Genomic DNA, 25,429 nt, shown 5'->3' with positions numbered 1-25,429 from the left:
TGTCTCTTTCCCACACTGTCTCTGTCCCACACTGTCTGTGTCCCACACTGTCTCTGTCCCACACTGTCTCTGTCCCACAATGTCTCCGTCCCACAATGTCTCTGTCCCACAATGTCTCCGTCCCACAATGTCTCTGTCCCACAGTGTCTCTGTCCCAGTGTCTCTGTCCCACACTGTCTGTGTCCCACACTGTCTCTGTCCCACAATGTCTCCGTCCCACAATGTCTCTGTCCCACACTGTCTCTGTCCCACACTGTCTCTGTCCCAGTGTCTCTGTCCCGCAATGTCTCTGTCCCACAGTGTCTCTGTCCCACAACGTGTCTGTCCCACACTGTCTCTGTCCCACAAAGTCTCTGTCCCAGTGTCTCTGTCCCACAATGTCCGTGTCCCACAATGTCTCCGTCCCACAACGTCCCTGTCCCGCAGTGCCTGTGTCCCACCATGTCTGCCCCCCAGGAGGTCCCACAGATCCAGGCCATGGGCGCACCTTTCCCTCCGCGGTACCAAACTCATCGATCGCTCCTCTCGACCAGCCCCCCCTCCCCCCCGCCCGCGGTGTTCGTTTTGGGTCCAAATCTCCTTAAAACGGGTGAGGGGCAGAGCTTGGAAACGTTATTGCGCGGAACGCTGCGGCTGCCGGGCTTCGTTTCCGCCGGAGCGCGTTCGCGGCCGGACCGGTCCCCCGGTGCGTGGGGCCGCTGCCGCCAGGTGAGGCCCCGGCGGGGCTGCGGGAGGCGGCCCCGGGCCGCGGTGTCCGGGAGGGCCCGGGGCAGGGCGGAGCCGAGCCGCGCCGCTGCCTTTGGGCCCGGGTTCCCTCCCTGCGGGCCGCGCTGTCCCGCGGGGCCTGCGACGGGGGCGCGGCCGGAGGTGGTGGGTACTGGGGGGGGGCGGGGGCGGATGTCGCCTCCCGGTGCCTTCATTAGGCTCGAAGTGAACGGGAATAAACGAGTCCTCCCGTCCGGGTGTGCAGGAGCGGGGCGTGGGGCGAGCAGCCGGGCTTGGTCTCGGTCTCTCCCTCCCGGTGTGTGCGGAGCCTGGTCTCCGGCACGGTGCTGCCGGTCTGTGCGGGTCAGGAATCACGGGAGAGGGGATTCCTCACGTCTGGAACTGTGAGGGGGGGGGAGCCGGAGGGGGGCAGCTCGGTCGGGGATGGAAGGAGGGTGGAGGGGGTCCTCGGTGAGGGATGAGGTGTGGGAGCCTCGCGGCTCCCATCTCCACTGCGCTTCCCGGTGGCGTTATGGTGCTGGGAGCTGGTGTGAGCGCCTCGGCTTGCTTCTTTAGCCGTGGGAGGGTGGGGGATTGAGCCTTCTCTTTGAAGACTTGTCTGTGCTGCCAGCACCTTCTGCCCAAGGGTCCTCTGACAAGCCTCGTACTCAGGGGTGCTCTGGCAGTTTGTGCTGACGGTTATCCCCGAGCAGCAGGCAGGGTCGTGCGAACAGCCCCTGGTGCTGCCCTTTTCTGGGTGTCTAATCTGCACACATGCAGTGCACAGTAGCTCCCTGAAGTCCATAAATGCGCAGGCCTGGCTGAAGGTGCCGCTGTTTATTGCTCCATTAAATCTGGACTGGTGCTGTGGGGAAAGGGGGATGATGTGATTTTTGGAAGGCGCTGTTCTGAAGCAGCAGCTAACACCTGCTCTGGAGCCATATGGGGAGCAGGGAGTACGCCAAGTGCACTTAGCCATGCTGGCCCGGAGCATGGCGTGATCCTGGCAAGCGATTGCTTCCAATTAATGCCCCTCTTAATGCTTGGGACATTAACATCTCACCAGTGGGCTGGCCTTGGGCAAGGGTTGGAGGAGGTGGTTCGGTTTAGGTTATGTATGGTGTTAGCTCTTCATGTTTTAGTCTCTACAGAGAAATGGAAAGATGTCATGTAAGCTTTGTCGTGACCTGCTTTGTTTTTTTCCATCCTGGTGGTGTATGTCATGAGTTCACATGGTTACCACGCTCCAGGTTTAAAACCTCTCTGTCCCCACAGATGTTTCCGCATGAAATAACAAGTTTTTCTTGCAGAAGCAGAAATTGAGGTCGATATGCAAAAGAAAATACATGCAAAGCCAGCGTCTGGCTGGAGAAATGCTCTGAATCATAGAATCAGACAGGTTGGAAAAGACCTTTAAGACCATCAAGTCCAACCATTACCCCAGGACAAGGTGGATGGGAGAGCCTGTGGGGCTTGCAACTACCTCTGTGCAGGAAAAAACAATTGCTGCTGTGTGTGGAGCCTGAGCTGGGTTAAGCCTTGTTCATCTCTTCCCTGCGTAGCTGCCAGTTGTCTATATCCTTTTGGTTCAGCTCCTCCCCATGGTGGGAAGCTGAGCTAGGAGGCTGTTGGAGTTGAGCTGCTCCACTGATAGGCGCTTATAAAAAGTTCTGTAAAAAGAAATATCAAGTCATTTGTGCCAGTGTCAAGGAAGCATCACATATGCTCTTGCGGTGTGAAGTTGTCATCCTTTGACTGTCTCCTCTTGTCATAGCATCTCTCTGGGGATACTTCGGTGTTTAATAGCAGCCATTAGATAGGCTGTGCAGTAAATCTCTTCCTCTCCTGCCTCAGTCCTGTGCTTTCCTCACTGCTTGCCTGTTGGTGTTGATGGCAGCCTCTGTATGCAGAGGGTGATTGTTCTTGCTGAGCTTCCAGCCAGAGCTCCACGCTCTATGCAGAGGGGGTTGGGATTTTTCTGGGGCATCTCCTCAGTTCTCTTAATTTATCAGTTCTTCCTCTCGTCTTTGGTATACCGGTGGTCTCCCCTGCAAAGTGTTCTTCTGAGGCTCCTATCTGCCTGTTACATTCTTATGGGTTTTGTGCTCTGAGTTAGCTTTTTCCCTGATGTTGCTGTGAGATGATCCAGGTGGTGTCCCAATATGATGACATGAAACTTTCCCTTTGAAAGGAGAGGGATAACGAAAAGACAGTTAAAGCACAAACGGCTGGTACTTCTCACCAATTATCACAAAAGCTTTTTGTCTAGCTTCTCCCATGAGCAGATGGGTTGATGTCATTGTGCTGTCTAAGCACACAGAATGGGTGACGTTTGTGCCAGTCGATGATCTTCCTGTAAAGGCTTTACTGGTGCTGGTACTCCTCAGCATTCCACTTTGGAGATTTAAATGCCCCTGTGCATCATGTCACTGGTCTCTCTCCATCCAGGTTGGGGTGATGGTTGGGCTGGGCTCAGACCAAGCTCTGGCTGCCCGAGTGGAGCCTGGTGCTGTGGCTGAACTTGTCCTCATGCTGTTCCCAGCTCCAGGCACTGTTGGTACTTACACAAGTGCTGTACCAAGCCCTGAAGTCAGCGTGTGTGTGGCTGTGCTTTCCTGCTGCTGTTTGCAGGGAAAACCAGCTGCTCCTTGTGGACAGGGCTCCTGCTGCCTGTGCCTGATCGGGAGCTGTTAACTACTTGGTCTGTCACATAAGAAAGCTTCTGAGCTGAAGCAGTGTTTATGATGGATGACCTGTCAGGTGTGAGGCTTTGCATGCTTTCCTGTACTTAGATGTGCTATTGCTGGAAGGAAAGCTTGTGCAGGAAACAATCCTCCACTGGGCTAAACCTCAGAGGCTTGGATTTTTGCTGCTTAACTCAAACCACAGAGCAAGGCTGCAGTTAACCAGAGTGGTGGAAAATGCAAGCTGAGAGCTAGGTACCATTGTAGTTATTTAATTTCTTTAAATGCTGGTCCCACTGTGTTAGAATGGCACCTCAGGTAACCCCTACTTAGTGTCCTAGTATTACTGATCGATGAAAATTGTTTTATAATTGAAGTAAGGCTGCTTTTTAGGGACACGGAGGCTTCTCAGGGAAGGGACCCTTGTCTCCTGTTCCATCTGGGTAGGGCCTAGTGCACTGGGAATGCAGCAGTCTGAAGCATAAACATTAATAATACAGTGGGTATTATTCAAATGAAGGCTGCCACTTTTCCTTTGTTGGAATAACACCCTGGGTAATTGCTGCACATACTTATCTGTTCCTATAATTGCTTTCTGCAGAATCACTTCAAAACAGGCAGTGCTGGCAGGATGCTGGTCTCCCTGCTCTTCCCCTTTCGCTGCCTCATCCGGGACTTGCCCCGTTGCAGATGGGGGCTGCATGGGCAGAAGAGGTCTGGCTGTCCCCACAGGGGTCTGCAAACTGCACGGGCATCCTGCGGCAGTGACGTTACCCCTGTCTTCACTAGGGCTTTGGCTTTTGGTGATAAAACTGCCATCATTGACCAAAATGGTGAGCACACTTACAGGGACCTTCTCAGCCAGAGTCTGCGCTTGTCCCAGGAGATCTGTAGAGCTCTGGAGTGCTCCAACAGGGACTTGAAGGAAGAGAGGATCTCATTTTTGTGTCCCAATGATGCCTCGTATGTGGTTGCCCAGTGGGCTTCCTGGATAAGTGGGGGCATAGCAGTGCCCCTTTACAAGAAGCACCCTGCACGGGAACTGGAGTATGTGATTCAGGACTCACAAAGCGCTCTAGTCATCGCAGCAGAGGAGTATGTGGGGAAAATAGCCTCTAGTGCTGAGAAGCTAGGAGTCCCTGTTCTGCCACTTCTTAAGTCTCATAGCGATGGATCAGCAACTCATGCACCAGTGGAGGAGGGTCCCTTGACAGCCTGCTCCTCGTGGAAAGACAGAGGAGCCATGATCATCTACACTAGTGGGACAACAGGAAGACCAAAAGGCGTCCTCAGCACCCATGAGAACGTGCAAGCTGTGGTGAGTGCTACTTTCCCTCTGCAGAGCTTGTGGTACATTACAGAGATCTTGGCCTTCAGAGGTGTTTTGTTGGTTGGAAACCCCAGAGAACAACACATTTTAGCACAGCTGTATTTCTACACAAGGCTGTGGGGCTGTGTCTTGAAAGCCCTCAGCATGTTTTAAGGCGAACACAGAAAAGCGAGGACCTAAATCTTGTCCTTCTGCTGTTGCTGATCTGCAGCTGTAGCCGGGGCAGAGGGGCTCTCTCACTGCTTTCCTGGAAAGCACAAGGAGTAAGACCTGTTTTAAAAAGACTGCTTTCTTTGCAGTTTGCTTTTCTTCACTGTGACTAGGAAAGAATCTTTGCCCCTGTTTGGAATATATTAGCCCAGTAGAGTACCGTGTGAAATCTGTGCATTATTCAGCTATATATCCCCAAGGCAAAAAATCCATTAGCTCTCTGAGCCGAAAGGAATTAAAAGTTTGAATGAGCCTGCTGACTACCTCACCAGTTGGTTATCATTGCCTGCAACGGATAGACTCATGCCATTAGGGAAAAAAGGGCAGGGAATACAGCATGCCTTACAGATACCTCCCAAGAGCTTACGTTGTTCTGGGTGCTCAGATACTGCAGTGTCGGGAGTGGAATGAAAGCTTTGATGGATAGAGCCAGGGCTTGGCTATATTGGGCAAAGAATCTCTTCCCTTACAAATATGCTGATCATTTGGGAGGTGGCCTGAGCAGTCACCATCTTTTGTGCTGTCTTGCAGAAAGCCTAAAACCTGCTCCCTGCATGTGAATGACATGACTAAATTCCACTATTCAAATGCTTTATTATTTTTAGATGCCTGGAAATAAGCTTTCCAGTTGCTAATGCTGGGCTCTGAAAGCCATTGTTTACCCAGAATCCTGAAGTTTAACACTTTAGATTATCATCCCTTCATAGCAGAGTATTTTAGAATATATACTCTATGTAGTTTTAGTATATTGATAGACCAATATTTTGTGTACAAATGTGAAGCCTGCTTTGTTTATCAGACAGTGATTTTCTGCTCCTGTTGACTATGCCTTACAGGTGCTGAAAGCCCAGTGTCATTGGTGTCCAAATTATGTCAACACAGGTCTGAGAAAATGGGGGGGTGTTATTATTATTTCTGCCAACCCTGTAAGTGCAGCAGCAAGCTAGTAATTCTGTAGGCCCTGCTTAAAATCACTGTTGACTATTTCTGATCAATGAGGAAGGACTTTGATATACATGAAGACACGTACTGACAAGATGCAGAAGGTGTTCCTCTTGTATTTTACTGTTATGGTGGGAATTTTGCTCGTGCTGACTCTAAAGGAAAGATCTTTGTGCCCAGGCATCATTCCAGGGGGTCTGGGATTCCTGCTGCCAGCTGTGCCCAGGGGATGTGGGGCCTGGATACCTCGGGTTTTTCAAAGCAGTGAGGGTCTTTCCTCCTGCCCTAACACTGGGTTGTATGTTTTTTTCTGCAGACCACAGGGCTGGTTGAGAAATGGGAGTGGAGGAAGGAGGATGTTATTCTGCACGTGCTGCCTTTACATCATGTCCACGGGGTGATCAATAAGCTCCTCTGTCCTCTCTGGGTGGGAGCGACATGCATCATGTTACCCGAATTCAATGCACAGATGGTAAGCCTGGAGGGATGGCATGTTGTCTTTGAAATTCAGCAGCAAGACCCCATGCATTGTAATTAGAGCAACTTTGGAAATAAGTTCTTAAAGAATTCCAGCTTCTTTAGCCACTGGCTGCATGTGGGCCACAAACTGCCTGTAAAAAAAGTGGTTTTAGTTGCACACAGTCTGGGATAAACACGCTCTTCTGGAGGCTGCAACTTGTTTAAGTGTGACATACGTAATGATAATGCTACATTGCCCTTTCTCTGATGCTGAGGGTCTCTGACTGAAGGTGGGCCCTTCTACATACATGCCAAGAGTATCTGCACCTAGAATAAGGGTTGTTAATTCTCTAGTACCAGGAAAGGTGGAAATAACTGGATTTTTTTCTTTCTTGTTAGTGGTGTGCTGCTTGAAGATGTGCTGCTTGTTGGCATCTTTAGTAGCTTGTGTTTTTCCCTTCCAATCATTTGTCCTTGGTGTTTTGTATTATGTTACATGACAGAACATAGACTTTGCAGTTTATTGCAGTCCAGGTGAGAGAAGTGCATTTACTCATCACTTGCATGGAAACGTTGCTCTTTCTCTGCAGAAAGCAAGTGTTAGCGGATCTGTTGTTTTAGATTCAGTGGTATGAGGGAGAGTTTGCAAATTGAGAGCTTCTTACAGCCTTACAGGAAAGGTGGCAGGAGGGAAGCCTTACTTGAATGCAATAGAGACACACTTATAATGGTGTTTTCAAGCTGAGCCAGTCCCAGTGCTCTGCTTCTCAGCTTGCTGGCTGTGGTGGCAGGGAGCTGACCTAAAGAGAAGAATAAAAGGGACTAGAATCAGGGAAACCAACAGTAAGGTAGAACAGTTTCAACAGTTACCAGTCCCTGTGGTCCAGTCCTGCTCATCTACATCTTCCAGTGTCATGTGTTGTGTGGGAGACATTGAAGTCTGCAGTGTCACTGTTAAGAGAGCAATTAGCATTTTGGGTGCTGCTGCCACCTCATAGTGGAAATGAAATGTATGCTGTTGGCACAGAACTCCCTGGGAAGGGGAAAAGAGTCTGTCAGGCCTGTGCTTTGTAACTAAACGGGCTGCTTTACCTGTTTATATTTACCCATGTGCTGAGTGGCCTTGTCACACTGAAAGGACAAAGTACAAAGGTGTGGGTTGCACCCTGACTGTGCTGCTGGCGGATGAGGTTGAGTTTGGGCTCCTATGTGAGTGACTGCAGGACTGTGTGATTCTTCATTGCTTATTTCTGTTGCTTAGAGAAGCAACCACAGAAAATGCATGCTTCCTTTCTTGTTTCAAGATGGCCCTGACACCTCAACACCCACTTGCTGGCTGAGCACTGATCCTTCAGGGGAGAACAGCCCCATAACCCTGGAGGGGCAGCTCTGCAGTTGCATTTCCAGAGTAGATAGATAGGATGCTGCAGTAGAAAGAAGGCAGGAATGTCCCGTGGCAGCTGTAGCCAGTGTTCTCTCCTTGATGGTCACTGCCAGATTGTCTTTCCCCATCTTTAGTGTGTCACCGCAAAAGCTCCAGGTGCAGCAAGGGATGTGTGCCCCACCAAATCTGGAGCTTGGTGATGCTGGTGATGGTGCTGGTAGCCTGGAAGCAAATCCAAGCCCTCTGGAGGGCGCGTTTCTCCACATCCTGTGCCACCGGTGATTGATTGTCCCTTACACCCTTGTGTTTTTCTCTGCTCTCTCCCCGACATCTGCAAATCAATGAGCTGATATTGAAGGATGGGTTCAGGTGCCAGGGAGCGGGACAGCCTGCCTGCCTCCTCTGATCAAAGCTCTCTCCCGGACTTGACAACCAAGGGCAGGCGGGGACAGTGCTGGAGGCGTCTAGTTGACCCTGGAGGTTGAACTTGGGCAGGGAGGTCAGCATGGCAAGTGTGCCTGCCGCGGCGAGTGCTGTGCTGAGGGCTCTCAGGTGCACATGGGCTCTGAAGGATGTCATTTGCCTTTCTATTCCGCCCCCCCCCCCCCCCCTTATTCCCTTTATTTTTCCAAGGGCCTCCCCTGGGAGCTGAAAGTGGTTTGATCGACACTACAAAGAAAGCACATGAGGGTAAATAAGGCTTTCTTGTGGAGTTTAATGCAAGCTGCCTTTCAGTTCCAGTCTATTTTCACCAGCTGTTTACAAAATGCCCTTTGCTACTGAAATCAGCTTTCAGAAAAGCAGCGGAGTTTCGGTGGAGGATTTTTGCAGAAGGAGCCCGAGTCTTGCTGCGTGCTGCTTTTCTTTTCCCTTCGCTGCACCTTGAGAAAGCAGCCAATTATAGTGTGATATAAAGAAACTCGAATGGCAGCTAAAACACTTGACAGGCTGATCAAAACAAGGCTAGGAACTTACTCTCAACCTGCTGCAGACATATTTAGCCTTGAGTGATACTGGCAAAGGTTCAAGAGAAACCGCAGCAGCATGCCCAATGTGTGTTTGGTTTCTAATCACTAACACTTCATTATACAAAATAAATACTTTATTATTACAGTGTTTATTAAATTACATAATTTGCAGCGTGCCTTATAGTCATGGATGCAGACGCCGGTCTGTTTTCAGTGGTAATAATGTTCATTTTTTCCTTAGTTAAAGACATTTCGAGCCCCGGACCAAGCTTTGCTTGTTGCTCCCTGCAGTGCAGTGTTAGGAGGTGGCATCTTTCAGGCCCTTCCATCTGCTTTTGGTAGCTGTCCAAGGAAAGGTTAAAAATCAAGTCTGTGGAGTAACCCCTGTGTCCTGACCAACATCCACTTTCTTACTAAAACAGCATCTGATGTCTGCAGCTGCATGCAAGCTACTGGTGAGGCCACAAGGGCTCATTAAAGTGTATTGGGATGCCTCAAGCATGAAAGTTGCTGCATAAAATCAGGCTCTTTTTATTAAATGAGGACATCCATTACTTTGCACTAGCTACTGTACATGTTATAATTCACTTTATAGCACCATCTGTTAAGACTGTCTTGCTTAAGCTTTTCGTAGCATCATTTTATTGTAAGTTATTAAAAAATATGGCTGCATCTATTAATCATTTATTAATAAAGGGTTTATAAATGGGCCTTAATTTCCAGTGTTACAGTCTACTCGCATGTGACATGTTAATTCCTCTGGTGTGTGTACTCCTCAGGGTGCAGTGTGTCTTCCCAGGGAGCCCTTCCTCTGCTGCTGCCTGCAATCCTGCCTGGAGACAATGGGAGCAGCACCCAGCATTCCTGCCTGTCCTTCTGGTGCTTCGAAATGCTTGGGAATGCCAGTGCTGATTGGGGGGGGGGACACGACGGACATTTCAGCACTGTTGTGGGCATGTGGACTTGAAACAGGCATGAGAACAGCAGTGAGCCTGAAAGTGTGTTCCTCCCGGCAGCTGTGTGGGGCAGGGGTGGCTCTGATGTTTGGTTTGGGTGTTTTTTCTTCAAGAGTGAGAACTGAGAGGGCAGAAACTTCCTTCAGAGCCAGAGCAGGCTCTGCAGCATAAGTGTCCTTAATCCTCCCGTCATTTCTTCCAAGCTGAGTTTTTACTTCTCCAGCTGCACTGTCCCTGTTTGCAGGCAGCCAGCATTTCCCAGCTGCTTCTGAACCTGTTTAAAATGCCTGGTTTTTTGCTTATGCAAGAACAGAAAATTTAAAGATGCTGCATTTGTACATTTTTGGTGCAAATTGGTGGCCAGAGGAGAAGACATTAATGCCTTTGCTTAAGGAAGGAGTGCAAGGTGAGCCGCCTCCTCCTGGCCTTTTGAAGGCCCCTGTGAGCATTGGGGTTTGCACTGAGCACGCACTACAGTATCCATTCCCTAGTGACTCCCTCTTTCCATCTCCCTTCCCTTCATCAGTTCACTGATGGCCACTAAGACTGAGCACACCCTGTGGTGTGACTGTTAGTCGATGGGAACGTCAGTGAGGTTCGAGAGATAGACCCAGGGGAAGCCAAGCATCCTCTGTGCCCATGCTCTTGCTGTGACAATCACACATTCATGGTCCCATTGCAGACGGACCCCCTGTGAACAGGACCCTTTCAGAGCGAGTCATGAGGTCAGTGTCTGCTTTGCAGGATCCTCTGCTGAAGGCTTTTGGCTGAAGTGGATCCACCCTGAGTGTGAACAGCGGGAGCAGCTTCTCTTTGCCTCGGACCACCTCTGATCTTGCCTCAAGATGTTCTAATAGCAAAAGGCTCCTTGTCAGCGTTTCATATTGATAAACATGAGATCAGATCCCAGGAGGTCTTTTAGTCTTAAGTGTGGAGTAGGAAATAGAAGTGTTCAGAAACATGAAGGAAAAAAGCTTGCTCTGATGAGTGTTGGGGGAAGCATATAGAAATCTCAGCTCTGTGTGACCTAGTTGTGGAGTGTTCTGCCTGCTTGGCTCTGCTGGGCAGGTTTTGAGCTGTGGTGAGCTGCCTGCAGAATGACAACACAGTCTGTGCCCTGCAACGGCTTCCATGATAAATATGCCAAGATGCAGATTTACTGCCCTGAAGTTCCAAAAGGAGCTGTTGTTTTGGTGCCAGCGTTACTGCATGTCTGATTTAAGGTGCCTCCGAGGATCAAGCCCTCTAAAATTCATACCCGGTTTTATAATGTCACACACAAAGCCATCAAAATTGTTAAGCTTATTTGGATCCTGCTTCTAGGGAGATGGGAATGATGGGTGCCCAAAGCTAGCATGTGATTCGGGACTATCTGTGAGTGTGCTGTCACCTGTGGCAGCTTTTCCCCATGGTGAGAGCGTGCCCCAGACGTGATGCTCGCCAAGGATGTGTATGAGGTGTTGCTCTAGGGTTGCTGCTGTGTCGTATACCCCTGACTTTCTTGTGAATACCAGCAGCTTGTGCTACATCTGGGAGCAAACTGTTTGTCCTTGCTGCTGCTGTTGTCTGTGTGAACCAGGCTGGGTGCTGATGCTTTATACCTTTGCTGGGCTGTGCAGGGAGATCTATGGCTCAGCAGTCACTGTTGCCTCCGGGAAGGAGAGGCGTGCAGCGCAGTGAGCCTGTCCTCTGTATCTGTCACTTATGCAAACATCACTCTGGGCAGCTCTTTTGGATTATTTTTAAAAGAAAAGCAAATGCAAGCAGAGGAATCTGATCTCCAATAACCAAGCACCGCTAAGATGCTGCTGGTAGCATGCTGGGGATTGTGTCTCCCATCCGGTTTCAGCTGGAGAAAGGCAATTGTCTTTTCATCCATTAATGGGAGGCTTCAGGGGAGTAATTTTATTTCAGACTCAAAGAGGAGTCGGTGGAGGGAGGAGTAGGTCACTGGTGAATGGATTATGTTTGATCACTTCTTGCAGACCTGGCTTTGAAAAGTTAGAGATTTTTCTTCCTGTCTCCCCAGATCTGCCGTCTGTCCTCAGCATCTGTTATGGAGTAATGTCTTTTGATGTGTGTGGGGAAATATAAAAAATGGAACCAGAGCTTGTCATATTTACTTATATTACCAGGTCCCAGGGAAAGCACTTGCTCCTTTCTGTATGCCTGCAGCATAGGAAGGGTTTAAAAGCTTCAGCCTGGAATGCAGAGGGGCCATCAAACTGCACTGATGAATAAATGATTAAAATCAGAGTCATGCAGAGCACAAACAGTTTGGGGTTATAACAGACATGAGACAAAGCCACCAAGGGCCCAGTTTCCCTTTGAAGAGAAGAATGATTCTCTGTGTATTGCTCACCAAATATCCGTGGCTCAATCCTTAGGAGAGAGCAGAGCTCTCCCCTTGATGCTCTCCCATCTCATGCCGTGCCCATCTGCCTTTGTTGGGGATAAACTGGCATCCCTTTGGTGCTCCTGTAGAGTTACAGGAGCTTTCTGACCTCAGTGTTAGGCACAGGGTCTCACCGAGCAAGGAGCTGGTTTGATTGCAGCTGTGTTACTGCCTGTTGCTCTCACAGACACTCTAAAAATTGCAGGCAGCCCTTTTCCTCACTTGTGGTGCCACCCACATGGCAGCGATCAATGTAAAACACAAACCCATCTCCTGATCAAAAGGGAAGTAAAGGGATGATTTAACCTTGCATTAGGGGTATTGTTAGTTTTGAAAAGGCTTTAAAAAATTCAATAACAAGTGAAAATGATACAATAATTTTATAGAAGAGAGGAGCTGTTGTAGCTGTCAATAGAGGCAGCAGCACGGGCTGTCTATTATCGGCTTGTGGTCTGATGGGAAAATCTATGCTGGACTTTCACTTCCTTTTCAGCTTTTGTCTGCATCTCTTCTGGCTGCTTCTGGGAGTCCTGTATCAGGCAAAGTCTTGCAGGTTTTAGTGTACAAATGGTTGTTGCCATCTTCTTTCTTTGCGTTAGAAGATGCACAGGTGTTGGTAGATTTGGTGTTTTTTGTCTAGTTCATAGCACTGTGCATCTCCCTTTTCTCCTCTGCACTCACATCTGTTGCTTCAGGCCACCTCAGCAGATCTGGAGGCTGATTGGGAAGGTTGCTGTATGGAGTGACCATGTTTTGGAGCAGCTGCCGTGTTCCTGCGTCCTTGTTCACCATCATGCTGTTTGTGCGCTGGAAGGAATACGTGGGAAAAATCCTAAGCTGTGTCTCACTGGGGTTGTTTTGTACCCACTGGTGTAATTTTCTCCTTTTTTTTCATTTACTGATGGCAAAAAACTCACTGGCCAGTCCTTGGAATTGCCCAGATACGCTTTTATGCAGTGGGAGGGGGAGAAAATCAGGAATGTTGGGATGATGGGAAGGCTCTTGGGAACAGAAAGTCTCCCACTTCTTTTGCTGGCTCAGGCAGCCCTGTCCTGTAAGCCTGCCCTGGCCTTTTGCTGCTGTTATTGCTGGTAGGAAGCTGTTCCTATTCTTGCTTTCTTCCAATTAGAAACTTTTTGTTCCTAACCCTTAAAAGGAATGTTGGTCCATCTCCTGAACATTCCATTGGAGTACTGGAGCTTCCCTTGTGTCCGGTGAGTGCTTGGTGCAAAGTCTGGCAGCCCTGGCATGCAATGCTGTGTTTGCTTCCAGAATCCATAGCTTTTTAAAAGCACTTGGAGCACTGAGGTATGAGGTGAGCAAAATAAAATGAAATGATGGGCTGCCAATACCACATGTAATTGATGTGGTGACGGTGACACATGGGATAACAGAAGGGGGAGATTGATTGTGCTGTTCTAAGCCTGACAGTGTCAGAGGATGCTGTGTGCTAGAAGGGCAAAGCTGGCCTCTTGCTATGAGCCTGTCCGAGCCCCAGGATTGATTGATTAGTCCCAGGTAACGAGACTTTCCCAGATCCTTCTCTGAAACCGTGAAGTTATAGTTATAAAACAGAAATAGCTGTCACAGCTGGCTAGGCAGTTACAAGCCCTCCGGACAGCTCAGGGGCTGCGGAGAGCCTGGGGCTGCCAGCTTTGTACCACAGCTCGGTGCTTAACACTGTTAAAACACATGGGTAAGATCCAGATTTGGCTGAGCAGGAGCGGAGCAGGTGGAGATGTTTGGCTGTCAGCACATCGCCCCGGCAGCTGGTGGCACAAATCCAAAGGCAGCTGCTTATCTTCAGGAAGGGGCTGTTGCTGGGGCGAGTCGGGCTGACACAGAAAAAGCTGCCCCTGTGTTTGGAGTGGTGGTAGTGAGGGTTTTATCTAGAGCAGGAGTTGAGCAGGCGTGTGAGGACGGGGCTCTGGGGTGCGAGAGACATCCGCTGTGTTTTGGAGTGATTGGTTTGGCATTTTTCAGATCCAAATCCATGTGAAAATAACTGCTGCATGGACAGACTGGAAGTCTGCCTCTGCTCCCAACAGCTGCTCTGGACTTGTGAAGGCCAAAACAAAAAGCACGCAGCCGGGGTCAAACAGCTCTGAGCATCTGTCTCCCTTCAATTCTTCCAGCACAATTCTGCTCCCTGCTTGCTGTCATACATCTCTGCATGCCCAAGGCAATGGCTCTCAGGAGCACCAGGCTGAGGAGAGTAGATCCATGTATATCACCACTGGCATTGGAAAAGGTCCTTGTCCGTTCTGCTGCCTCAAGTGGGAAAGATACTTGGGGACTGAAGAGAAAAGGATCTTTGGGGAACTGTGTCTGAAGAGTGATGGTCCCTATGTAGTCCCCTAGGAGTAGCTTCGCTTGAGCCTTAATCATGGATCACACATGGTTTAGTGGTGGAGTTGGCAGTGTGGGGTTAATGGGTGGACTTGATGATCTTAAAGGTCTTTTCCAGCCTAAAAGATTCTATGATTCTATAGAGGCTGGGAAAAGTATGGTAGGGTTAGATCCTTCTTAAATGCAGTTATGCCTGTTCCAGCTTGTTTTATCATGCTGGTAGGTGAGGTTTCTGCAAGGGAGTGTGATATTCTCTCTCTAGGCATCTCACCCATTGGTCCAGGCAAGTCATGTTCCTCCTCTGCTTTCCCTGATGCTAAGGGGATCTTGTAGCACTCATGTCCTAGCTCCCAGTGTCTCCGGGTGATTTCCACCTTGTGTATTTGTCTCACACCATTGAGGACCATCTCCGGGCTGGGTGGTAGCATCAACTCCCTTCTGTTTGGTGGGCTGGTGCCTTTGTTGGATGTGTCCTGCTCTATTAAGAATAACAACATGGTGGTGGTGGTGTTTTTTAGGAGTTGATTGTTCTGAAGCAGTGGAGTGAGAGACGCAGGAGGAGGCGGCACTGGCGCAACCAAGTAGAAAGTAATGAAATGGAGCCTGAGTGAGAAGGACGGAGGGAAAGGGGGCAGAATGACAGCATGAAGGAGAATCACTTGTTCACCTTCAATCAATTCCTGCCTTTTCTCGTGGTCACACATGCCTTTGTGCAGCTGAGCATGCACGGGCAGGGAGGGGAGAGGCGGCACATTGTCAGGAGCTGTTAGGAAATACATTTGTCAACAACGGGGCATGGGCCAGAGTGAAAGGAAGGAGGTGGCTGTCACTGTAGCCTTTTATTTATTGATGGTTTTGTTTTGTTCCTGTCTTGGGAAGAGCTCACCTAGGGAGCTGAGTGGGGAGGTGTGGAAGGAATGGGCCCAGTTGCAGTATTTATGTCTCTCACCCACTGCTAACTGCTCCCAGGTGGGGATGCTTGGCCAGGGCAGCAGCCAGGTTCACTTTGTCTTCACCCTTCCGCCAGCAGAGCTGGCTCCTGGAATTTGCCTCCATTTGTAGTTCCCACAGGTTAGCAGGAGTTACAGCTGGAAAACATCTGTCCCACAGGAGCCATTCCTCTTGGGAAGAGTGTGCTTGGTGTGGTGGCCCTCCTGGATAACTGCTGTCTCCTGCCTGTAGATGCTTTACCTGCAGTTTCTGATGGGTGATCTGAGCTTGCTGAGGGCATGCCTCTCTGCACCAACTCATCAGAAGATGACCATTTTCATTGCAGTGGAGTCTCACTCCCAGTTCCAGTGCATGATCTCTCTCTTCCCAGCCCTGCCATTTCTCTTAAAAGCATTTCTCCCTTAAAGGTTTGAGTCTGTGGGATCCTAACTCTCTTGTGTTCTTCAGATGTGGCTTAGTGTCTTCCCAAAGAATAGCTGCGTGCTTGGATAAGCTGGTGGCTTTGTGTAGCCTTTTGAAGAGCTGTGCATATTAAGGGAATTAACTAATTCTACCATAAGTTTAAGTCTTTGTGAGCAAATTCTTGGTTGTACAGAAAAATGCCATTTCCATCATCTAGTGCTCATTGTGCGTGAAAGCAGATGGGTGATCTGCTGGTGGGATGAGAGAGTTGAATATTGTGCTTTGGGCAGTAAGGGCATGATGAAGGTTGGGAGCCATTGTTTTGGGCATGGATCAGGTGCACACAACGGGCTTCCTGTTGTTTGTGCTTTCCAGAAGTCTCAGACAGCAGAGGTTTGACTGTTTGTGAGCAGCCTAGGGTGGCTTTGTTTTGGACAAGCCTCTTGTGTTCCTGTACCTCAGCATCCCCTTGCACCGTATGAAGGAGCAGTGGTGGAGCTCACTGCCCTGTGAAGCATTTGCAGAGTCCTCACTTATGAACCTCTTCAGAGGTGCTGAGGAGTCACTGACAGCGCTGACGGTCACTTCCCTCTAATCTCTACATTGAGGTGTATTTTTATACATGTATATTCCCTTCCTTTCTAGGTTTGGAAGAAGCTTCTAAGCTCTCAAGCTCCCCGAATCAGTGTCTTCATGGCAGTGCCCTCTATCTATGTCAAGCTGATAGAGTACTACGACAATCATTTCTCTCAGCCACAAGTGCAGGATTTTGTGCGTGCCTTTTGCCAAGAGAACATCAGGTAGGTGAGCAATGCCCCTGTGGGCAGGGGCTGCTGGTGGCTGGCTGTCTCCATGGTGGATCTGATGAGTTTGCTTTTCAGTATCACCTCTCTGCAGTGCTGGCTGTTGTGCTTTAGTGTCTCTTTGACAAGGACAAGGGTGACGTTATTTAATTATAAGCCACTCTTGCATGGTAAAGCCAGAAGGGGTCTGTGTGCTCATTATATGTGTCACCCTACATAACACAAGACTGAGGACTTTGTGCTGCAACCCAAGCTTGTACTGCAGTATCTCTTTTAGGAGTCTGTCCTATCTTAACATAAAACCAATATCAGACAGAGAATCTTCTTCTGAGGAACATCTTTGCTACTGGTTAAAAGGTTTCGAGGGCTTCTGTCTTAAGATTTTATGCAGGAGCAGACTATATGTAACCCTGTGTTAGACTGCAATCCCCCAGAGCACAGGTAATCTTGAATACTTTCTTACATGAGTTTCCTTGCTCAGGTTAATGGTTTCAGGCTCAGCAGCCCTGCCTGTGCCTGTCCTGGAGAAGTGGAAGAGCATCACTGGGCACACATTGCTGGAGAGGTATGGGATGACTGAAATTGGGATGGCGCTTTCTAACCCTTTGCATGGAGTCCGTGTCCCAGGTAGGAGTCTCTAGAGAGTGCACATTGTTTGGAGGCATTTGGCTGTGAAGTATTCTTGTCTTTTTTCATCACAGAGAATAAATACCTAATCACCATTTGTCATGTTTGAGGAGCAGGCTACAGTAGGAATGATGATGGTAGGGGAATTGGCCTTGGGAAGCCAGGTAGGGGATAGGGGTGCATGGGTAGTAGCTGATGGGTTTCCCTGGGATCACTGATCATGGTGGATTGGCAAAGCTGTGTGTGCAGAGCTTGCAGTGGTGTATGCTGACCTGAGCAGCCAGCCTGGTTCTATCCAGGAGGCAGAGGCCATATTGATGCTTTATTATTCCCAAAGTCTTAGCAAGCTCAAGCACTGTGATGGGACTGCATCATCGGCTCCTGCTCTTTGGGGTTGTATTTATGTGTGGTGTTGACACAGGGTTCTCCACAAAACAGTTCTTGTCCAACTGATCAGTACTGAATACTTAAAATAGGATGTCTGCTCACTCTTATTTTAGTGCATGTTTCTTGGCTCTTCAGGAATTAGAACTTGTCACACCTCGTTGTACACTGTGGTTCTGTTCTCTCCTTGTCTTCCCTCACTTCTCTTAGCTACACTTCATGCCTCCTCTCAATATCTGTACTTTATGTAACCTACCCAGAAATTGATCTGAAACATTCAAAATATGAAATGCCCCCACCCTCCCTTTGGTTAAAAACGTGGCCATCTGTCTGCCAAGCAACCCAGCCCACCACTATGCCACCTTCTCCCCACACACTGTCTGCATATGCATGGTACCATATGCATCATCTTGGTTTCCAGTGTCTTGGGGGATCAGTGCTACCCAGGGGGCTGTCCAGGGCATCGTGGCTCCCCACAGCACCCCATGGGATGCAGAGGCTGTGCCCCTGCAGAGATTGCACAGGATGAGAAGCTATAGCTGCCCCACACTGGCTCCTCATCTTGAGAACAGGTCAGGGCTAGTGTGAAATACAATCTCTAGTTTACTTTTGCAGAGTAACTGTCATTCCCCTATCCCAGCTCAGCCAGTCTTCCCTTCCTTCAGAAGCCCCAGTGCTGCAGGCAGGAGAGAGAAGCAGGCAGGGAAACAAAATTCTCACCTGCATGAGCTCGAGCTCTCCGTATGCCCCATGCACCATCTGATGGTGCAGAGATCATTTGAATGTCTGTATGCCATGGTTATATTTGCTTTTCATTCGCCTTCAGGAGGAGAAATGAGTGGAGGCTCTAGAAATTTCCCAGGAGACAAGAGGAGAAAAGAAGTAAGACTGAAAGTAACATAGTCAAGACAGATGCTGACACTCAGAAAGGCAGCTTCTGTTTCAGAGCTGGGTGGCAGAGCTGGGGCAGAATCCCTGAGGGCACCAGGGTCTGCAGAGGAGGTGGGAACAAATCCTCTCATGCAGCTACAAGCAGAGGGCCTGTGGGTAATGGCTGTCTGACTGTCATTCCAGCCACTGTCTAGGGGATGCTGCAGCCCTAAGGGGAGGGAGAGGAGCATCTCACAAAGGTGTGAATCAGTGAGAGACCTTCCAGAAAGAAGTCTATAATTGAATAGGCTTGATTAATTTATTTCAGAAAGTGTCAGCTGGGAAGCAGATGGGTGAAGCTGAGACATCATTTACTGGAGCCTTGAAAAAGCTTTTGATATACTACCCCATTAGAGGCTGGGATGTAAGGTCACCAGGTAGCACAGAGTGTCCAGTGCAAGAGAGTCAACTGAGAGTCAAATGCAATGATGGGCTGGGAGCAGAGAATGGGTAGGAGGAGGAGTTAAGTGTCTGGAGAAAAGGCCTCAGATGGCACTGATAGGTGCTAGGCAGAGGTGACCTCAGACCTGCAGCCTGGCCAGAGCAATTACTAGCTGTATTTTGAAAAAGGAGCACCACAGGCATGGCATTTTACCCTGCAGGTAACTCCAGGAATCCTCACACTTGCCAGGGGATTTCTCCTGCAATGGAAGCAGCACACATCCTTCTCTACTGCTTCATGAGCCTCTGAGGAGAGGTCCTGAGGCTTCCCTTGCCTTCTTCCACCCACTTGGTGTGGCTGGGGAAGAGTTGAGTCCTTGGAGCCTGCCCATGTCACCACTGGTGTCTGGCAGTGTGGCATCATTATCCACCCACAGCACAGGTCTGAAGGGTCGTGAGCTTTAATTTCCAGAAGAAGAAAAGATGAAAGATTTGAAAGATAAATGTTTGCTTGTATATGGTTAAAACCCTGTTTAAAATGCCTCTGTTTTCACCAGCTCTCATTCTAATCCCCCTGGTGCTGTTACTGTGAAGGGAGATGAATAATTCATGGATGGAGAATGCCTCACTGGGCCTAATCACCACTTTAATTGGAGGTTTAGATCAGAGGCAGCTAATAGCTCCTACAGCGGGGACTCCGTGTATTGTTGACAGTGAGATCGTTGAGTGCCTTATCGTTGGCCTGTTTCAATTCTCCCAGGACACCACTGCACATAACAGCATCGAGGTAACCAGATACCGAAGGACACAGACTGCAGGGCCAATTAAATTTATCTGGGAAGAGCTGACAACTTTTTTAAACAGAGGAGAACTGGTGAAAGAATAATAGTGTCACTCCTTCCTGACTGCAGCCTGGCTGGTGTCGGCTGAGCTGACACCACAGGCATGCTGCCAGCATTTCTTAACATTCAAATTGGAGATAGCTGGGAGGGAGAGAGAGGGGAAAGAGCAGGGATTTCTTCCCAGTTTCCCCTTGGGATCATGGCTGGGGACTAAAGGAAGTGAGTGCTGAGTGTAGACCCCCTCTGATCACCTGTAGACTGCAGTCTGGGTGAAGCTAAGACTTCCAGTGTTGTTCCTTAGGGAACAGGCTCAACCTTCTGGTGACTTGTTGAAGTCTGCATGGCATGTATCTTGATATCTGAGAAGCTCTAGTCATTGTTTTTGCATGACTTTTATTAACGCTCTTGGGTTCATGTAGCTGTAATCAATGTTGTGGGCATTTTCAGCCTTTGCAGATGTTGGTTTCCAGGTTTGTATTTTTCCTAAATATCAGAAAGCCTTTTCCAGACTGAATACAAGGAGGCAGCTCTCTATGAGGGACTTACTCTATGTGTTAGTTTTACATTAGCCAAGTAGAAAATAAGTTGATGGAGCTGTATTTGTAACTGTGATCTGAAACACTGTGAGGGGGACATGTTGCCTTCTCTGTGTCTTCAGCTTTGGCAGCACTCAGCTAATCTTTTATATTTCATTCTCAAAGACTGAGACTGGAAGTGGGCACTAGTCATTGAGTCCTATTGCCTGTGAATCAGTCACATTCCTTCATTGAGGTCAGTAGCTTCCATACAGGGAAGAAGCATCTTCCAGGAAAGCATCCATCCGATCTTGATTTGAAAGCTTGCAGAGATGGCAAGTCTGTGAGAGCCCATGGTGGTTCGTTGCACTGGTTACTGCTCACTCCATGAGCGTTATGAGACTGACTTTGCAGCATCTCCCTGCTGTCCCTTGCCACGTGTCCCAGGTAGGTTGGAGGCTGTTCACACAAGGCATTTTTCGCACTGGAGAAAATATTCCCATAGAAATCTAGAAGGTGGCTTCATAAGCTTGGCATGCAAACATTGAGGGTGTTTTCTGTGCATTGTTACATGCTTTGAATCATCCTGGAGCTTACCATGGCAGGTACCAGACTGTTTAAAATACATAAAGACCTTGGCAGGGTACCTCAAGGCATTTCTTCTGGCTCATGCTTCTTCCTCACCGTGCTGCAGTCCTCTGTCTCTGACTCCTGGCAGTGTCTGCCCATGGAATAAGAGCAGCCCAAGTGATGCTTGTCGTAAGAGAAGGACCTGGATGCATGTTGGGTGACCTGAATGCCGAAGGCAATTTCAAGCTGAACAGACACGCATCGCAGAACTGCCACGTCGCTTTCTGTTTATTTCTTGCCAGATTTGCTAATTGTTCGGGTAGTTTCACTGCAATAAAATCTCACTCCCTCATAGCCCATCTGCTCTTAGCTGATCCTGCAGGGATGCCATAAATCTGGGCTACGATGACATATCTATTTCCATGGCAACTGACCAATGTAGCAAACAAAATCATGATGTCACAGATACCACATCTCCAGGGCTTGAGCAGGAGAATGAGGCCAGGATAGGGAAAATGCCACTTGAACCCAAATGCCTCAGATACAGATGACAAGGGGAAGACAATACTGAGCTTCAGGTCCTGCACACCTTGGTCTAAGGACTTTGCAATGTCAAGCCTAGCTGACTTAGAAAGCATCATCAGCTTGAGGCTCTCCGGGGGGGGAATTGATCATCTCTTAAAATAGAGAGATCTCTTACTGATTTAAGCTCAGATTTATGCAGTCCTCTAGAGCCCTAGGTAGCTCTGTGCCCATGTCTCTCTCCCCAGTCACAGGGGATGAAAGTCATGGTTCTCATCTTGCACTGAGAGTGGTTTCATGCTGTTGAGATGCAGAGGGAAACCTGCTGAGCCAGCAGATGCCCTCAACTCCTGGTTGATGCTGGGCCTTGAGCCTCTCATGAGACAAAAGTCACAAGAACAAAACTGTCCTGTCCTCTGTGCTTTCAGATGCTCACCAAGAAAAGCATGCACTAAACCAAAGGGTGGGAATGCTGCAAACTGCAGGTTGGGGAGCTCTAGGTCAGCAGAACCAGCTTGGAGCTTAAAAGCAGTTGTTCATGACACTGTGTCAGATTCCCTGGCTTTGAAAATTGAAACCTGTGGAAGAATGATGTGGTTTTGATCTCTGCTTTTCTCCTGTGATGTTTTATATACAGTGTATTGATGTCTCATAAAACTGAGATAATCCCTTGCAATTCTCACACTGTTAAGCCTTTGCCTTTTCTGTCAAATCCAGGCTTTAGAGAAGCAGTGAGCCACTGTAGTAATCATTGTGCTCTTTCTTTTCACGTCTTTGTGTAGGTTTCATGGTGCCTTTTTTTTTTTTTCTTTACAAAAAGACAGCTTCATTATTGGGCTACGAAGCTGTGCTGATGTCTTCAAAGACCGGCCAAGAGAGACTGCTCAGGGCTGGAGACACATTTGTTTTCCTAGGCATTTCCAACACTGCCTGCTCAGCGAACAACGGCGTGTTGCACTGCAGTGACATTTGCATGCAGACATATGATGTGATCGAAGCCTTCCTGAAGGATAACCCCCTGCTAGGAAGTTCTTTAGTGCCAGCACAGTCTGCAGATGCCATTGATAGACGAGCAGCTGCTCTTTTGCATCCTTGATTTTGTTGTTTCCCAGAGGCTGTCCACTGTTTCACTGCTGTTTTCCTTCATAGGTTCTGTGGGCACCCCGCTGCCAGGGGTAGAAGTGCGCATTGTCACTGAGACCTTGAAGAGTGGTGCTCGTTCCTATGCCATCCATGCTCAGGGAGATGAAGACAGCACACAGGTAGTGCTCATCCATGTTCTCTACTGCTTCGCTTGTCTCATGAGTTCTCTCCTCCCCAGCTCTTTGAAGCCTCAAGGACTGAAGCTTGCACTGCTGTTACTCCCAGGAACTTGGTGATGCTTTTAGAATGTCTCTTTTTTTGTGTTCTTCTTTGTGTTACTATAGCCCTGTTAGTTTGCAGACTGCACAAGTGTGGTCCTTGCTGCATAGATGAACAACATCTGAGAGAATAACACCCTCTGCGTGGGAGTGGGAGGTGAAGGCTGTGGTACAAGGGCTATGGGATAAGATGATATTGTATCTGCTGAGGCTGTTGATGCCCTGGAGGAAGGTGATGAGTTAAGCAGTTTCTGGCCTTTGAAAGGCAGGACAAAAAGTTGAAATCTACTGCAGAAGGTAAAAACAAGGCATAGAAGGGAATTCAGGTGAACCCTACTCTGCTTCAAAGAGTCACTAAATATCTGCAGTCTGGAGGAGAGGATGAGTGATTTCTAACCCTGTGTTTATTTCACTGGGTTTGGTCAGGGGGTTAGCAGTGAGAGTTGGAAGGGCAGGACTGGTGGCCTTGGGGGTTGCATTCATTTCAAAACAGATGAGGGGGGAACTCATCAGGTTTCCATGAAGGTCCAGCTGCATACCGAGCTCCAACAGCCACGTGATATCTGCACCAGCAGTTCTGCTGTCCCAGATGTCCATGATGATGAAGCAGTTGAGCCCTTTTCCCTATGAACTGTCCCTGTGTTGGGGTGCTGTGTGTTCCCTGCTGCAGAAGCAGCCCCCAGCCCAACATCCAGGGTATCCTGCTGCCTCAGCCCCTTTCTCTCCCCACAGAAATGGCTGAGCAAGGTCTGCATTCCTGCCACATCTCCTTTGCACCCTCATTGCGGTGCAGGTCATGTTGCCTCTGGCAGATCAATAGCCAGGTGATGTACAGGCTCAGCTGAGTAGATGGATGTTGTATGCGTGAGAGAAATTGCTCCAGCAGTTGTGTGCACCGTGTGGGTGGGAGACAGACAGGCGTGAGATTCAACCTGAAATATGTGGCTTCACTCATTCCTCTGGGGAAATAGCTTCATCATCTAGCAACGGACATGCCAAGGGTTCAAAAGGAGCTTCCTGGTCTGCAGCAGGGAATACCAGAGATGCTGCTGATGTTAAGTACTGGTGAAAGGCTGAAGAAAGCCGTTTTTCCTCTAGGTTATCTGTGCTGGCAGCTGGAGGAGCTAGCGGGACCACAAGCAGCCCCATGTGCATTGTGGTCAGGCTGCAGCAGGTTGCCTTTTGTGTCCTGATGCCAAAACAGAGCACTGCATCCCACCCCAGACGTACAAAATGAGCCCAGGGGAGAGCTGAGAGGGACTGCTCTGGCCAGGGATTGTGGTGTAGCTGGACAGTGAGCAAAGCAGGAGACCTGGGGTGGCTGCCCTGGTGCAGCACTCAACACATAGGAAGCTGCTTCCTGTTTATATCACTTCAGTGGATGAGTGTTACGTCTCATGGTTTTGTCCCCTCATCCTGGAGTTAGCTTTTGGCCTTTTTTTTTTTTTTTCCACTTGTGTGGAACTGAGACATGAAATAGAATGTGTCCATTTTAATAATGATCCTGTAATGCTTTTTTTACCCTAAGGGATCCGTGAGCTCTTTACGAATTGGGTCTTAGACACAAGAATCCCCATAGTGCAGCTACTTCCAGGATGAAATGTGGATGTTTGTTATTATTCTGAATTATAAGAGGAAAAAAACCCTAATTTTTTTTTTTTTTTTTTGTCTGCTCAATACTCCTTCCCCTTCCTTCTGTTTGTATTGAGTGACCAGAGAAGAAGGGGAGCCCAGATGACCTGTGTCTGGTGCTGGAAGCCCACCACCCTCTGAGGTTTCTGACGGCTGAGACCTACGTAACTATTTCCTCTGGCTTCAGGCTGATTGAGTTCATATTTGGGATAGAGGAATTGCCCTTTTATCCCATCCATTTGTCACATACACTCCTCAGCCCCCAGTGCGGGCCGCTGAGTTCCATAGCAATGCCTCATGGTGCTCCCAGGGGCTCCCATCAGCACTGGTGTGTTGGCCCCGTGCCCCTGGCTGACGGCTGACTTTCCGTCAGGCTATCCCTTGGGGATTTTATGAATGTTCTGGTGAATTCTCAAGATATCACCCATGGAGGGTGTGGGAGGTGGTAGAGTTTGCCTCTGGTTGTTGGCTGAGGGGTTGGTCCCTCTCTGAGCCCATCTCGCCCCTTGTCCCAGCTTAACTGAGAGTTTCTGCAGGCTGAGGGAGAGAAACGGTCCCATCTGCTCTGAGTGACACTAGGTGACAGTGGCTCCTGTGTTGCTCCAGGACATCCAGGAGCAGAGTGGATCTGCTGCCTCTGTCCTTGGGACTGTCAAAAGGGCTGTGACAAAGTGGGAAAAACGGTCCCTGCTCTTAGTGTGTCTTGGCACAGATGGATGCATGGGGATGCCAGGAGTTTGGCTTCTGTCTGGTCTGTGTATGGAGTGTGACTTTCCATTGCATGGGCAGGTGGCATCCGTGGTGGCATACCTCTTGTCCCAGTGACAGTGTCATTTCACTGATTCACACCTGTGGTTGCAGGCAGAAAGCCTCACCTGCTGCCTGTTCCTGCCCTGAGATGCTGCTGCTGGCACACTCTGTGCATCATGCTTGGTTAATAATTTATGTCAGAAGAGAGTACGTCAGTGGAATTTATTTAAAACAAGGAGGATCTGACAGGCCCAATGCTCATCATGCTCCACCAGGCAAGGAAAGGTTTGGCTCTGTTTCAGATCAGCTCCTCCATGGTGAAGGGGCTGTCCCCAGGATGAGAATACCTTGTCGGTGTTCCCTGCCTTGGTCGTGCC

General features: G+C 48.9%; 1 protein-coding gene across 3 annotated transcripts in view; it reads left to right on the top strand.

The window, feature by feature from the left end:
• The window catches only part of ACSF3 (acyl-CoA synthetase family member 3), a 77,342-nt gene that overhangs the window by 13,578 nt on the left and 38,335 nt on the right, over positions 1 to 25,429 (top strand). Inside the window, exons 1-6 of one of the 3 annotated variants that reach the window (XM_061477373.1) lie at positions 623 to 708; positions 3,991 to 4,707; positions 6,188 to 6,343; positions 16,381 to 16,535; positions 17,020 to 17,165; positions 22,459 to 22,571. In XM_061477373.1, coding sequence (XP_061333357.1) covers positions 4,021 to 4,707; positions 6,188 to 6,343; positions 16,381 to 16,535; positions 17,020 to 17,165; positions 22,459 to 22,571 — 1,257 coding nt within the window. In that variant the 5' untranslated portion in view covers positions 623 to 708; positions 3,991 to 4,020. Of the gene's footprint in view, positions 1 to 622; positions 709 to 3,990; positions 4,708 to 6,187; positions 6,344 to 16,380; positions 16,536 to 17,019; positions 17,166 to 22,458; positions 22,572 to 25,429 lie in introns of those variants that run through there. The other 2 variants (XM_061477372.1, XM_061477374.1) reach the window with 2 other exon arrangements.

The sequence above is a fragment of the Pezoporus flaviventris genome, unplaced genomic scaffold, assembly GCF_033815535.1.
Source record: "Pezoporus flaviventris isolate CSIRO_AGI_PZ_B2104156 unplaced genomic scaffold, CSIRO_AGI_Pfla_v1 ptg000105l, whole genome shotgun sequence".
Taxonomy (NCBI): domain Eukaryota; kingdom Metazoa; phylum Chordata; class Aves; order Psittaciformes; family Psittacidae; genus Pezoporus; species Pezoporus flaviventris.
Note: the sequence above shows the minus strand (reverse complement) of the source record. Positions and strands in the feature narration are given on the sequence as shown.